General features: G+C 32.8%; 2 protein-coding genes across 3 annotated transcripts; both read right to left on the bottom strand.

Annotated features, from left to right (window-relative positions):
• Window positions 1-540: 540 nt before the first annotated feature.
• LOC137835998 (protein ANTI-SILENCING 1-like) lies at window positions 541-6,029 on the bottom strand. 2 transcript variants are annotated; one of them, XM_068644790.1, is made up of 11 exons: window positions 5,672-6,029; window positions 5,070-5,452; window positions 4,229-4,397; window positions 3,752-4,092; window positions 3,287-3,313; window positions 2,360-2,452; window positions 2,061-2,139; window positions 1,819-1,909; window positions 1,092-1,200; window positions 887-1,003; window positions 541-783 (listed from the first exon to the last, which is right to left on the bottom strand). In XM_068644790.1, exons 2-11 carry the CDS (start codon window positions 5,427-5,429, stop codon window positions 718-720), a joined length of 1,452 nt encoding a protein of 483 aa, XP_068500891.1. In that variant the 5' UTR covers window positions 5,430-5,452; window positions 5,672-6,029; the 3' UTR covers window positions 541-717. The 2 variants fall into 2 exon arrangements, with proteins under 2 accessions (XP_068500891.1, XP_068500890.1); XM_068644789.1 differs by having other exon boundaries at window positions 5,868-6,026.
• Window positions 6,030-7,174: 1,145 nt separating this feature from the next.
• Window positions 7,175-12,689, bottom strand: LOC137835996 (uncharacterized). The gene is made up of 7 exons (XM_068644787.1): window positions 11,594-12,689; window positions 10,850-11,157; window positions 9,940-10,650; window positions 9,316-9,444; window positions 8,569-8,772; window positions 7,698-7,898; window positions 7,175-7,571 (listed from the first exon to the last, which is right to left on the bottom strand). Exons 1-7 carry the CDS (start codon window positions 11,859-11,861, stop codon window positions 7,449-7,451), a joined length of 1,944 nt encoding a protein of 647 aa, XP_068500888.1. The 5' UTR covers window positions 11,862-12,689; the 3' UTR covers window positions 7,175-7,448.
• Between the last annotated feature and the right edge of the window lie 2,380 nt (window positions 12,690-15,069).

Here is a 15,069-nt window from a genome sequence, read left to right as displayed (position 1 = left end):
AGCAACATCATCTATTAATAAAGAAAAAGGAGAAAAGATTAGGGTTTGAGAGAGAATCGAGAAATCTGAATGAGAGAGAATGGGTAAAACAAAAAGGAAAGAGAGAAAAAAAAAGTGAGTTTGAAGAATTGGTATGTGAAAAACTTTGGTATTTTTTTCTTTGGGTAAATTTTATTTTTCCAAAAATTTGACAAATTTGGTTGTGCTGTTATATATAGATATATATTCTCATGCATTATTAATACATACTAACTAATTTGTAAAGATAATCATTTTCCTACAATTGTCTTCATTCAACCAATTCACTTTAGTGATAAAGAAATTTGAAGGAAATAAACCACGATTTGACTAATTCGATTGCATGAAAAAGATTGAATTGTAAATGTTTTGCTAAAGAGAAATTAGGTTAGATATAATGGGGAATATATTTGAGGAAATGTGAAATACTGTATTGAAGGGGAAATTTTCAATCCCTTCCAATCTCTTTCCCAGACAAGAACAATAAAGGGTTGATTGAAAGGATAATTTGTACTATTGTAGTAAGGAAATTCTGCATGTATTCACACCAAGTTGTTCAAAATACAATGTATTCAGTAAGAGCAAAACCTGACACAGGCATTGGAGTGGAAACATAACCTAAACAGGTTCCTTAGAATTGTGTTAGATTGGTACTAATAGGTTGGAAAACAAATTCTTTGGAGTATGATTTGACAATGACTAGACAGAAAAATTCTTATCCATTTTAAGCTTGTTCTTCACATCTTGTATCTCCTTCATTTGTCTCTGCAAGGCAAACAAATTATGTTAAACCAACCAGGGCCATAGGCATAAGATAGTAAGCGATGCATTGCCAACAAGGAAAAAACAATTCTTCAAAATGCTCCACCTGATGTAGAGCTTTCCAGCATGCATTAAACTTGGCATAATGCAGTAACCATTCAATAGCCATATGGTACTCTATTGTATTGGGCTGAGAGCAATGTGATGTTGATACTGCATTTCTCTGTAAAAGAAGGAAAGACACAATTTAAATCATATTTTCTAATATGTGGGGTGTAAAGGTAATCAATGAATTGGGCGAGTAAGGCTACCATCTCCTGGTTTTGCCTTTGAAGCGCAGGTCTGTCAATGACCAAATGGCCACTGAATTTTCTCTTATGGTCAGGCTCACAGAGAGTTCCCTTCTTGGCACTGACAATCCTGTAGAAAAGCTATGAACAGTACATATTATGCACGACAAAATGACTTTGAAGACCCACTTTGGAAACAAAGGGGTTTTTGCTAAGAGCAAGAGAATATATGCCTTGCAATTTTAGCAAGATCTGGGGAATATGAACTTAAAAGTATAATTGGGTTGGGAAGATGTCATATTCCATTTTTCTCAGTTTAAATATCTGGAATCAATTACACAAAATGAGAGAGAAATGAATGAAGATGGTTAATATGGAGAGAGGCATCTGAGATTATTTGACATGGAAATAATGATTATTGTACAAACTGGATATTAAAGCCATTCAGCTGCAAGCTTAAGATTCTAGGATGACATATCAACATTGATTTTTCATCTTTACTATCAATAATTTGAATAAACATTCAAGTATGTGCAGCACCTTCTGGGATTGCTTAAAAATAATGCAGCTAGTGGGCAGAGTTTCCTGTTTGCTAAATATTCAACCTCATAATATAATCTTTCACGAGATTGGAGGTGTTAGATTACCTTGATGCCATCAAAGTTCTTAAACAGAAGAAATTACTACAGAAACTAATCATGAAACTTAGAAGAGTAATCCAACATGAAAAACAAAACAGATACAATACCTCCCTTCTCCAAGACTAAGGCATCTTCTGTTTAACTCGGATATTGCAGATTCAGCTTCACATTTTGTTTTAAAAATAACAAATGCTCTACCTGTCAGTAGATGAGAAAACACAATAAATGGAGGATCTAAAAAGTCACAACATTTACATGTCCCACTGAATTGTTAGGTCTCATTATACCAATGAAAGAGCCACACAAAAATTAAAATGGGACTGTTGGGCGACTTTAAAAGGTAAAATACCGTAGTATGTACTCGAACTCGGGAGCCATTCTATCATCCTTGCCTCAACCTTTGCTTTGAGAGCACACCAAATAAGATCCTGAACAATTGAGGAAAAATTTGTCACATTGCATACAAATCTACTGTTCATGTCTCTACTGAAGTTAAAGTTTCCGTACATCTGGATCATAATCTTATTAGCCTGTAATCTTTAAATGTTCAATGCACAAATAGAGTAGCCAAGTAAAAATAGAAACAAACTCTCTTCAGTAGAAAGTTAAAAAGCAACTAGAGAATTTGAAAAGTTGGATCCCATATACCTCCACTTCATATGATGTGTAGGATGGATCCAGATTATTCAGTAAAACCAAGGTATTCAACTCTTGAGCTCTCCGCAGTCTTTCATCCCAAGGCTAAAATGATATTAACAGCAAATTAATCATAACAATATTATATCTGTACTATATATATATATATATATATATATATATATATGATTCGATACAGATAAGAACAGGAATCTTTACAATGATTAATAAACAGGAACTTCATTCATTTGTTCCATTATACAAGAAACTTCTTTTGTAACAGTTCAAAAATAGAATTGTCTGATTCATTAAAGTGATCATATTAAAATTTCTTAATTTCAGGAACTAATGTGACAGCACCTACCACATTTAAGGACATACTTCAGTGACACTTTTAAATTGACATACTTTTGAAAAAGTAAGCTTAAATAACAACACTATATTAAAAAATAATCTCTCTCACCTCTTTTTGTGTGACTCGTTAAGCATAAATAATGCCTCTTAATATTCTTTTGTCAGACTTACTATCCTAAAATAGGTGAATATTCGTAGGGAGCATATTTAGTCAAAGTGTTTTTTTTATGTGAGAGAGAGGAATAAATATTAATCATCATAAATGATCAAGATTAAAACAACTAATTCATGTGAGTTTTTTGAGTCACAAGACTTAAATCTTGACCATTCATGTGAGGTTGTATAATCTAGATTTAATTTTCTTACTCTCATAAAAATGTCCCTATCACTAGATATGTTGCATATACCTGTATTGTCCCGGTGTCCTAATTTCAGATATTAGCATTGTTAAAAGGTTCATGACATGACTGTACTTCATAGGCCCAAACAAGGAAGAACCCATTTTGTACATAAACTCAAACCTTGAAAATGATCAAAACTTAAACCACAAATTTACAATCAATATAAAGAAATAAAAACACTCACCATGTTCTTAAACCACCTTCTTTTTCCCTGCAACAATGAAATCAAGGGTTCACAAAAGGATTATAACTATGACTGAGATCATATTTGAAATCACATCTAAAGGTTACATATATGAATACTTGCTCTTGTTACCACCAAGGTTCTCAATCTCAATTTCATTATATTGCTTCAGAAGTCAGGATCTCAAGTTAAATAATTTTATATCTAGTGAAAGAGACAGCATTATACATTTTAAAGACTCCTATCATTGTAGTCAAAGAATAGATGGGGAAAAAAGCTTCAAATCATAAATATATCATTGTGTTAATAAACCTTTCATATGTTTGAAATTTGTAAAGTTAATTTTCTCAAGAGACCAAAACAGTAGATTAAGTTGTAGCTGATCTGATTTCTTCACCCCCATCTAGGATTAATCAACTTCAAATATGAGTACATGACACCTGACATGGAAATTTATAGACTTACTGCATCAGGCCTTTCAATTACATTAATAACATTTTGGTCTGTTTTTAACTTTTCTTCTTGTTTGATTTCTACATTCTTCTCATCAATTTCCTCTTCATCAGGAGTTTTGCTACTTCGACCAATGTTTGCCTTCTCTTCCATAATCTTCCTCTTTTTATATGGATAGGAAACTGATGATTGCTTTGGAAAAATATTCTCAGAAGTTCTCCCTTCAGCTTTATTGTTAACTTGACAGTGTGAGGTAATACAAGTCTTAGCCACAATTTCGGGTCTAATATTTGTCCCAACATGCAGATGGTTACTGGTTTTATCAACCCTTCTCCTGTTAAAGAACTGTTCCACTGAAGAAAAGTAATACAGTGAGCTAAGGTGAGTAGTTGCTCCAGATCACCAGAATGAATAGTTTCAACATGTTCTCTGTACAGTTTAATTTTAATGAAGATAGCAGGTAAAAAAATACAAGACAAGGATAATGACCTTTAACTCCATCAATCTCATCGGTAAATTTATCAATGATTACACGCCTTATAACATCAAACGTGCAATTGAAAAAGTAGTCTGCCTTCTTTAACTCCATTTCTGATGGCTTGGGATTTCTCTTGTCCTTTGAAGTGCAAACAACAGTGCATTTTCCAATAATTGATTCCTGAAAAAAAAAATTAAATGAAGGAAAATGCATCAACAAACTTCTGTGAAATGACATATACTCAATTTTCAACTATATCAAATGTTTTGTACTGCAAAAGTACCATGTAAAAGAAAAAGATATATTAGCTCTTCCTAAAATTTTATAACAGTGAAATAAAGCAAACCAAACCAATTAGCATTTCAAAACTTCTAAAGGGAATCTAGCTTTAGCATGGCTGTAGGCCAATGTACATGCTTTCAACCTCTCTTCCCCTCTCAAGTTCCTTTGAAAACTAGCATTATATTTTCATAATAGCCATCTCTAATGAAATAATTGATTTCTAGTACTCTAGTTTCCCATATCATAACAAACTTTTACTTTGGTAGCCTTTTTATAAATTATAACCAACCAAGTCATGGTGCAGAATGCTCATTTCAGCCATTGACCAAAGATTGATCAAGAACCATTTTCAACCAACCAAAATAAACTAACAATACACATTAACTTCAAACAAATAAGTCCCTCATCGCATGCTATCACCTCAACATTTGGACCCCTTAAACCCCACATTTTACTAAAATAACATCTCCAGAATAAACATTCACACCAACTCAATCTTAAGCTATAACCAACTAAGCAAATAACACCCCCATAGTATCAGGAATTCAAGAAACCAATTAATGAAATTACCAGGTAGTTAATATTGGAAAGACCTTTCCCCTCACCAGAAGCCAAAAACAACTCATTCCAACAGGGCTGATACTTCCCCAGGAAGTTACGAATTTCCATGGGCCGGAAAAACCAAATGACTTTGATCATCTTTTCACGAGTTGGTTTCTCGTATATCTTGACAAGCTTGCCAATGGAAGTTTCAACATGCCCTGTAGTGAACAAGTAGACACAATCATGTAGAAAATACTCCACACCCTCGTAAACAAAGGACTCATAGTAGTGAGTGTCCCTGTTCTTCACACCGATTCCCCTCTTCTTGCCCCACTTAAAATCTATCACTTCTCCAACATTTGCCGGTGATGACGGTGGCCGTGACATCTTCTGTTCACAAATGCAAAAACCTGAGACATAGTAAATAAAATCACAAACTATTTAAAGCAATAAGCCATACAAAAAAAATAGCATAGTGTGAAGATGGCAGATGAACAGTTAACAAAAGGGTACGCGGAAAATAGTGAGAAGAGAAACTTGGGGGTTGAAGAAAAAAGGATTTTTGAGGAAGAAGTTAAAAAAAAAAAAAAAAAGAGAGAGCGGTTAAGAAGTGGTGACGTTTTGTATACCAAAAAAAAGCTCTTAACTTGAGTGAGTGCTTCTTCCACTTGAAGCAAACATGCACAACACAATAAGCGTTTGAGAGTTCAGAGTTTGTTAAAAGCAAGAAATGGAAATGGGTTTTGCATGTTTGGTTGGTGAGTGAGAGTGGGGGGAAGGAGAGAATGAAAAATGAAAACGACGTCGCTGCACTTCGTTCCGTACCGTTAAAAGTACAGGGGTTGAGTTGACTTTGACTAATCGTGTGAGCACGGAGAGCGTGAGTGAGGTGTGGGCAATAACTGCATTTGCAAGCTCCTTCTCCACATTTTCTCGTTTCAATCCCACTCTGCAATTTTTCTGTTACCCACTATCATCATTCTCGTTAACAGTGATCATCATTTATGAATATTTATATTTGTGTTATAAAAAATACAAATATATATTCGACAAGAGTATGATTTTATTTTACATAGATGATTATTAAGCTTTTGAAATCATTTTTAAAAAATATTTAAACCTATTAAATTCTCAACTTAAATTGAGGCTACTCACTTTATAAGCAGAATAACTATCTAAATTTTTCATTCATATTCTTTCATGTATTGTGATTGAAGTTCACTGTAGATAGGATGAAGTCATTGGGAACATCCTTCAAGCAGTTATTATTTCTAAAGAGTTTTTTCTTTAAACTAACTTTCCTTTACAAAATGCTTATTTTCTTAGCATTCAAATTTTATCTCTCTACACTTTAATGTTGTGTTTTAATTATGGACTTTAATGTTTTGTGTTTTAGTTATGGAGTAAATTTGAATTGGTTTGTGGAAAAAATATAAGTTAATAAAAGTGTGTAACTAAGTGATGTGATGATTATAAATAATTATTAATTAATAAAAAAAATAAGATTATAAAATTGTCTTTATATTTAAAAATAATTAAAAAAAAGAATAATTTATTAATTTATACATTTATACATTTTAATAATATGTAATTAAAATAATATTTTAAATACGGTCTATGAATTGAATTTGAATTGAAATTGTTGAAACATGAAAAATTACAATAAAATTGTATAATATATATTAAAAATAAAATTTGAATATTAGTAATTACAAAAAGATGTATGTGAAAATTATAAAAATATAGTAAATTTTAATAAGTTAAAGCATAATTGATCATAAAATGTGCATGTAACTAATATTAAATAAAATACAATACAATATATAATATGAACAGAAAATAAAAATGATAACAATTTTATAGTCAAATATACCTATTAAAAGAATGCAAATGGTTATATATTGTCGATATATAAAAAGTTGTTAAATAAAAATATAAATAATATTCAAAGATTTATGATTTCAAAAAAATTAATTAAAAACAATTTTTCTATTAAACTTAAATAATAATATCTTTGAATCAATGGCTGAATTTGGTGTTGGATCTGGATCATTGTGGTGTCTGGGGAAAAGAGTAGAACACAAAAAGAATGAGAATGATAAATAGAGGGGGGTTTGAAGGTATTGAGGAGGTGGAAAAATTGAAGCAACATTATAAATTAAATTTACAAATGATATCTACTACTCGTGTTCCCCCTTTCTTTAAGGGGAAATGACAAGCAAACTCAAATGAGCATAAATATCGACACCTAAAACACCTAAAGCTGACACATCAAAAACACCCAAGAGAAAAAAAACTCTTTCCCTTGGAAGTAATATTTGCTTAGAAAGAAGGAAATAACAGCAAGGAGAAAGACAACAAAACGCCCTACAATAATAGATGAACCTATATATAAAAACTTCAAACCTATTGGCTTTGCGAGTTATATACAGAGAAAAGTTTATTAATGAAGGGTGATATAGCCGCAAGCAACGCCATTGGACACTCCTCGTGGGGTAGATGACCACATCCGGATATTGCAACCAGTCTCTGCACGTTCAATCAGACACAAATATTAGCCAACTTAGAAAAGGAACAACTAATCATGTGTCATCATAAATGCTATGGAAATGAGAAAAAGTATCTTTCTCCTCCTTCCATTGCACACCTACTTACAGAATTTAAAAATTTGGAGGCCATTGCTTGACAATATTTCATTGAGACGAGTGAATCTTCAGCGCCGGCTATGACCAACACTGGAATGTCTTCTACAGCTTGTAGCAATAAGTCTGCATTTTTTGTAGAGAGGATGGTTTCCGATGACAATTTACCAATCTCGTGAAGCGCTTCATCCCATCCTTCAACATATAGCGGAGCCTAAACGTATTTAAGAACAGTCACGAATAACACAAGTCAATAAAGTATTTCTCCAGAGTTGATAATTAAAGCACAAGGAACAACGAGGGCCAAATAGATCATCACATAAAAAGGTTTGTGAGCTAGAATTATAGTCAATGAGCAAACACGTCATAAGAAGAAAATGTAATAACTTATGTAAAAGTAACAATATAATAAAAACAATAACTGTATCCAATATGCTAAAAAATGTAGACAAAGCATGGACTATAAGTTCCATTTTGAAAGTGAAGTTCGTGAGAGTTCAATGATGCATCCTTTATCTACATCAAGTAATAACTTTACATTCTACAAAACTAATTATTTCAGCAGTTTGAAATTTGAAAAAGGAAGAGCATCTCCAACGCATGTAGTTTAAGGTACAGACGAAAGAATGTTAAAAAAACATGTTAAGAAAAGACATCAAGTGATAATTTTACATTGTACACAATTATTCTGCAGTTCGAAACTTACAAAAGGAAAGAAGAGCTCCTATACATGTAGTTTAAGGTACAGACGAAAGAATGTTAAAAAAACATGTTAAGAAAAGACATCAAGTGATAATTTTACATTGTACACAATTATTCTGCAGTTCGAAACTTACAAAAGGAAAGAAGAGCTCCTATACATGTAGTTTAAGGTACAGACGCACCTTGTAAAGAGTCAAAACTTCTGTTGTCAGTTTGGTAGCATCATACCATGAACGCCGATTCACAACGTGGGTGATTTCTGTTCTTAGTAGGGGACGAACCAAATGTTTCTTTCCAAGTGATGTATGCAGAAGGATTTTAGCAAAGGAAGGAACTACTTCCCTTGATAAATTAACATTTAACAATACAACCCCTTTCACTGTAACCTGAATCACACAAAAACAAGACTAACCAACTTAATCAAATGCACATTAACCACAAAAAATATAGCCTTAAACAATACGGATTAGCTTGATCAGACAACTTTATGGAATGTAGCATGATCAAATAAAAGTCAGACCTTCCAATACATAAACAAATATATACCAACCTACCTAACAAAACCCTTTTACCAATGGAATCTAGTTATTTATCCTTCTTGGTCGTTCTATTGCATAATTAGCAACATGAGACACAATAGACATAATGTGATATATGCAAATTTTGATAGTATATTGTGATCAGACACATCATGTCAAAAATAAATTATTAACTACAAAAAAAATCATGTTTATTAACTTTTTCTTAATCCGCCTGGCTGTTTGCTGGAAAATTCAAAGGAACTTTTGCAACTACAATACACATCAACAAACTTCGTTTAGTCCTGTTTCACCGGTCTAAATAAAAGCTCAGTGGTACAATGCAGCTAATTACACTGATAGCCTGATTAAGATACTAACTAACGTAAGAAGGCATGAAAAAATACTCACGTTGAAAGAATTCATTGATGTTTGAACTCTCTGTGCAGCCAACAGAGCAAGCAACCCTCCGTCATCATGACCAATCATAACAACTGAAGAAAATCCAATCTCAGAACAGAAAGACAAAAGGAGATCAACCTGGAAACACACAAATCAATCAGATATGTTATAAGATAAATCAAGATTATAGACTAAATTAGTCTTTAGGTACTTAAATCATGTTATTCTCTCGCCTAATAAACTAGTTTTTTGGGGTTGGCCTCTCATGTATTAAGGTAATAACAATTGGTGCTTTTATTGAAAGTTGAGCTCTCGGAAAGGCCACCTGTGGATTAGATTAAGGTATAATATATCGAATACAAACAGGTAAACTAAAGCTACCTCGGTTCTTTAAAGGAGGGGACAATGACAAGTACCAGACTGGGCATGGTAAAAAAACCAAGTGATACTTAAGTCACGAGTGCTTAATAGACTAGTTTCTTAGGGTGAGGCCCTACTTGAGTGCTTAAATCGTAACATGTATAAACTGAAAGCTCCAGTATCTACTTCAAAAGGAACTGGTACATAAAACTAGAAAAATAAAATACTGAATAACTTCTCTAACAACTCATGTTAAGGATTCATAGTATTCACCTGACTTTCAAGTTTGTAAGGATTAGGCAATTCTTTTTTCTCCCAGTCCTCCCGGCTCAGTCTTGAAGTCAATCCCCAACCAGGCCTATCAAATGCAGCAACTGTGCAATTACTCTGCCGGGCTAGAGGCCCCATTACATGTCGCCAAGAGAAGACACCTCCACCAAACCCGTGTATCAAAATAATACCTACTTGACCAATGCCCTCTACATTTTGTTCCAAAGACAAAGACTCTAATTTAATTGTGTTCTCATCTTCACGAATTTCATCTAGATGCAAAACAGGGATTTCTTCATTAAGAAGTGGAGAGTTTACTGGAACATCTAAAAGAGGAGCATGTAGAGATGATCCATAGAATTGATTGCTATAGCTCCGGTAGAGTTGCCGATGGGCTTTTGGAGAGATACACGTTAAATGCCTATTAAGCTTTGACAACCCCACAGCCACTGATGAAGTGGAGCAAAATGTTGAGGACATGCTAAGTGGCGGTGAACCAGGCATGCTGAGCTTGTAATGGAGAGTAAGACCTTGGCAGGGGATAAATAAGCTCTCTGAATCTGCAAGTAATCTGAGTGGCAGTTCTTCATCACGAGCCGTTCCAAAAGGCTTCCTTTTCATTTCACCGTCACTTTTTGGGGTTCTCCCTTCGGAGGGAACAGGAGATCGAGGGACCTTCTGATAACCAGAGAAAACATTCTTGCACGAAAGAACCTGCTTAATTAGACAGACATAATCTAAAAAAATTACCAAGTGTATCATCAAAGTTATCAATTTAAGCTTCATGATTTCAGAAATTTTTTCTTTAGAGCTGAAGGAAGAATATGTTGCCACCACCTAATTCCAAAGGGTTAAATGAAAGAATCAATACCACTATGTTATTCCAATGGCCGGAAAACCATTGCAAACTTACCGCTTCGGGGTCAACTCTATGAAACATGAGCTTCCTCCTAGCCCTGCAGCTGGTTCTGTAAGCAACCACAGTGTGGCCGAGAGCAAACACAACTGACGAGAGAAATAAGACAGGCATTCCCCATGACTTCTTTAAATGGAGTCTCTGCCTTGTAGGGGAAATAGTAGCTTCGGCTTCAATCTGAGAATTTACAGAGAAAACACAAGCTTTGACGGATAGGAGGACAATTGAGATAAAGGAAGACAGAGTCACAGTTCCAAGATAAGGACCATGTGAAAGAGCCGGACCATCACAAATGGAATAAACACCTGCATTCATTTAAACAAACAAAAAAAAGACACAATATGAGAACCAAACCTTTGAATATATAAAGCCACGCTAGTTAACAAGCAGAAAGAGACGTCACAACTAGTGCTCCTCATACAGATTCTACAGACAGAATACATATTGAGAAAAATACAATAAACCATTCAGTGATAAATTCCAACCAAACGGTTCAAGAAAGGATATAGTTCTGCTTCATAATTTAAGTCAAAAAATATATTTCTCATCAACGCGCTCAACAGAATCCGATATCTGTTTCATCGAGTACGAGAAATGGTTTCCAAAAAAACAACCGAGCAGAAATATCAAGGTAAAATAAAGCAAAGTAACGAACACATGGTTCCGCATACATCAGAAGCACAACGAGTGATCCACGTGATACACGATGCAAGTAAAAAGGCGAGGAATAACGAATCATACAGATAATGACGAAGGATCGTATGACGGAAACGAGAGGAATATCCGTCAAGGAGCTCTTGAAAGCGTAACGACGCAAATGCTCCGTGAAGCCGTAGCACTTGACACAGGTGAAGCTGGAAACGAGAACGCAAGGGACGAGCACGTCGACAACCGCGACGAGCACAGGCAGCGACGTCACAAGTAGCGACGCCAGCAATGCCGCCACGAAGAAAACCGTCCGAGCGAACCGCCGAAGCTTCTCGAAGCACTGTCCTCCCCTCGGCATCATCGCAGTTCCGCAACAATCAGGGATCCGCCAGCCGGTAACGGTCACGTGGTTTCAAGGCAGAAAGAACAATCGGTTAATTAATTAATTAGTTGAGTGTTTAGAAGCCGAGAGATCTCCGAACTGAAACCCTAACTTAGCTAAATTGAACACAACGTTATCCGGCGGCGACTCTGCGGCCATCCTCTGCGGCGGAAGTTCAGTGTCGCTGGAACGATTGCGTGTTAGACAAGAAGAAAGTCATGACATAAACGACGCTCGTTAGGGTTCCAGTGGAAACAAACGAACGAACGAACACAGAGAAAGAGAGAGGGAGAAAGAGTGGAACGATGAAAAGCCCTCTCAGATTTTTCACGAGCCTTGAAAATCCCCTTTGCCTTTCGCCTTCTCCAACCTCTTTCTTCTCTCGTCTTTCTTTCTCTTGGTGTTTTCCTCCTTCTCGTTTATTAAATTAATCGATTTCGCTATTAATCTTTCTCTAATCTTTAATTAACCAATCATAATCCCTTCGTTAATTAGAATCATATTGCTTAAGATTTTATATTATTATTATTATTTCTTTGACCACTCTTAATGCAAGTATTTATTTTTAAATACTATATTTTAAAATATTGTAGTTTATTATTTATCATGATGATTAATTTCATATTTTTATAAGCTTTGACCCAAATTAATAAATAAATTAACATAAACCAACATCACCAATATCAATGCTTAGAATCATGCAGCAAAGTGAAATAAAAAAGAGAAAAAAATTGAAGTTAGTGAAAAGTGTGCGAAGAAAGGGTGGAGAAGTCAATACTATAGCATGGGCTTAGCAACTTTTTCAATAATGCAAAAGTACAAACGGCACCATGTTCTTGAGCCGTGAAACGGTTCGTTTCGATTTTTTATGCCACGCGTGCATGTTAACAGAGAGAACTTTACGAATTTTAAAATCAGTCACTGTAGAGATTTTACTGGACGCAGTGATAATTTATTTAAATTTATAAGATGCGTTTGTTTGGTGAAGCTATTTTAATTATTATTTAAATTTTAAAAAAAATTGGTAGATTTGTTGTTAATGTTTGATTCAAAAAAAGAGGCAAAATCGTAACGGTTATAGGGTGAGGACCAAGAAGAATGCAAAGTGGGCCCCACAAAGGATGAGTCACCGTCACCACCACTCAGTCACAGCCTGTTCTGTTCGGTTGCTTGGTAGTTGCCACGTGGGCTCGGTGAGAATCATTTTAATAAAATAATAATAATAATAATAAATAAATAAGGGAATTTAATTATTTTTTATTTTTTATTTTTTATTTTTTAACGGTTAGTCCATGGTTTCAAGATATCCGTTGCTGCTTCCTACTTCAACGACCTTCTTGCAGCATATTCAAATTATTCAAGAGTAAAAAATCAAAAACAATGATTTTAAAAGTAATTATAATTTATGAGTAATGAAATACTGCGATTATTAATTTTATTTTATTTATATATACATTACCAATTATATTTTATGTAAAAAAAAAAACATTTTGAATATCTCAATAACTTGAATTATGAATGTGTTATTACTTTTGAATATTCATAAAAAAATCATATTTAACGTGTGCAACTTCGCGTAAAAACTCTTAACTCATAATATATCACATTGATATAGTTGTGCTGATTATTTATGTGTTATTAAAAAATGTCTTCGTAATTATGAATTTTGTCATTAAGAAGTCATTTAAAATACGAAATTAAATTAATTAATTTAAATATATAATTAATCATGATAATATTTTCACGAACTTACATGTTAGCCATTGAATATTTTGATACTAATATTATTTACTTTTAAATGTTTAACAACTCAAAACATGTTAGACATTGAATATTTTGATACTAATATTATTTATTTTAAATGTTTAGAAATACAATAACTCGAAACATTTATGTGTTATTGTCTCAGAAGATCGAATCAAGATTTTATGAATAAAGAGAAATTCTATGACCAGCACACAAGACAACTCAAACAAGTTATTTAATTATTATTTATATAAACATTAATTCATTAATACACTTTTTTAACGTAAAAAAATACATTATTTTTTGGTTAGACATTTTTTAAAAAAAATATTTTAATAATTAGTTAATCAGTTTAATTATTTTTCATTTATATTATATTTTTTATACTTATTTGTTTAAATCTACTCGTGATTATATTTTTTTAAGGCAATCATTACTCACACTAGAGATTTTATCATGCATTGATGATGTTTATCGCCATTATAAAGTTATATCACATTTTAGTTTTTTAATTATAATGTTAGAAAAAGTTATTATTTATATTTAATGATTAAATAATGTGTTGCTTGGAGAATACTGGCAAAGTTCAGAAAATCAGAGTGCAGCAGAGAATAACATAAAGTGAAGAAGATACAATTCCCAAAAAGAATTTTTGATGAATGTGTAATTTTCATTCTCATCTATTACATATAGTGTAGGTTCTAATTTATTTTTTTCAGGATTTAATATTTTCTTATAATCTTTTCAGAATTTTTTATAAATTTTACTTTAATATATAAATCTTACATTTAGTTGGTAAAAATATATTTTTTAAGATAAAATAATATATTTATTTATAATATAACACAAATTTTACTTCAATGACCTTATTATTTTCCTTCTCACTAGCATGAAAATGGAAGAAACATAGAGGGAATTAGTTTGCACATTTGGGTGTCCATATAAAACAGAATGGCCATGGCATAATTGCACGGTTCATGACATGAATCACTTTTTAATTAATACTTTTTTTTATAGAATAAATATAATTTTTAAAAGTATCATTACACACCTTAACATGAGTATGAAAAGTTATTTTCTTAATTATTTTCTATTAATTAAACTATTTTTGAATTTTATTTAAAATAAATATTGATTTTATAAGGATCCAAACAAATTGTGAAGCGGTGCGGTGCGGTTTGGCGGCACTTCTATGTTATGGGGATTAACGTTTGTTCCAACATTGGACCAGAAACATCCATTTCAAGAAAATAATATATCAACACAACACAAATGTTTCTTAACTATATATATTCACTATACTTTTTTTTTCATTTAAAATATTCTTAATATAAGTTTTTTAATTACAATGATCATTTTTTTACTTCTAACCCTCTAAAACAGATTCTTTTAAGAATATTAAAAAAAATCTTAATATTTTTAATTCCTATTCACATTTATA

The sequence above is a fragment of the Phaseolus vulgaris genome, chromosome 5, assembly GCF_000499845.2.
Source record: "Phaseolus vulgaris cultivar G19833 chromosome 5, P. vulgaris v2.0, whole genome shotgun sequence".
NCBI classification, from domain to species: Eukaryota; Viridiplantae; Streptophyta; class Magnoliopsida; order Fabales; family Fabaceae; genus Phaseolus; species Phaseolus vulgaris.
This window is presented reverse-complemented; position numbering and strand designations above follow the sequence as displayed.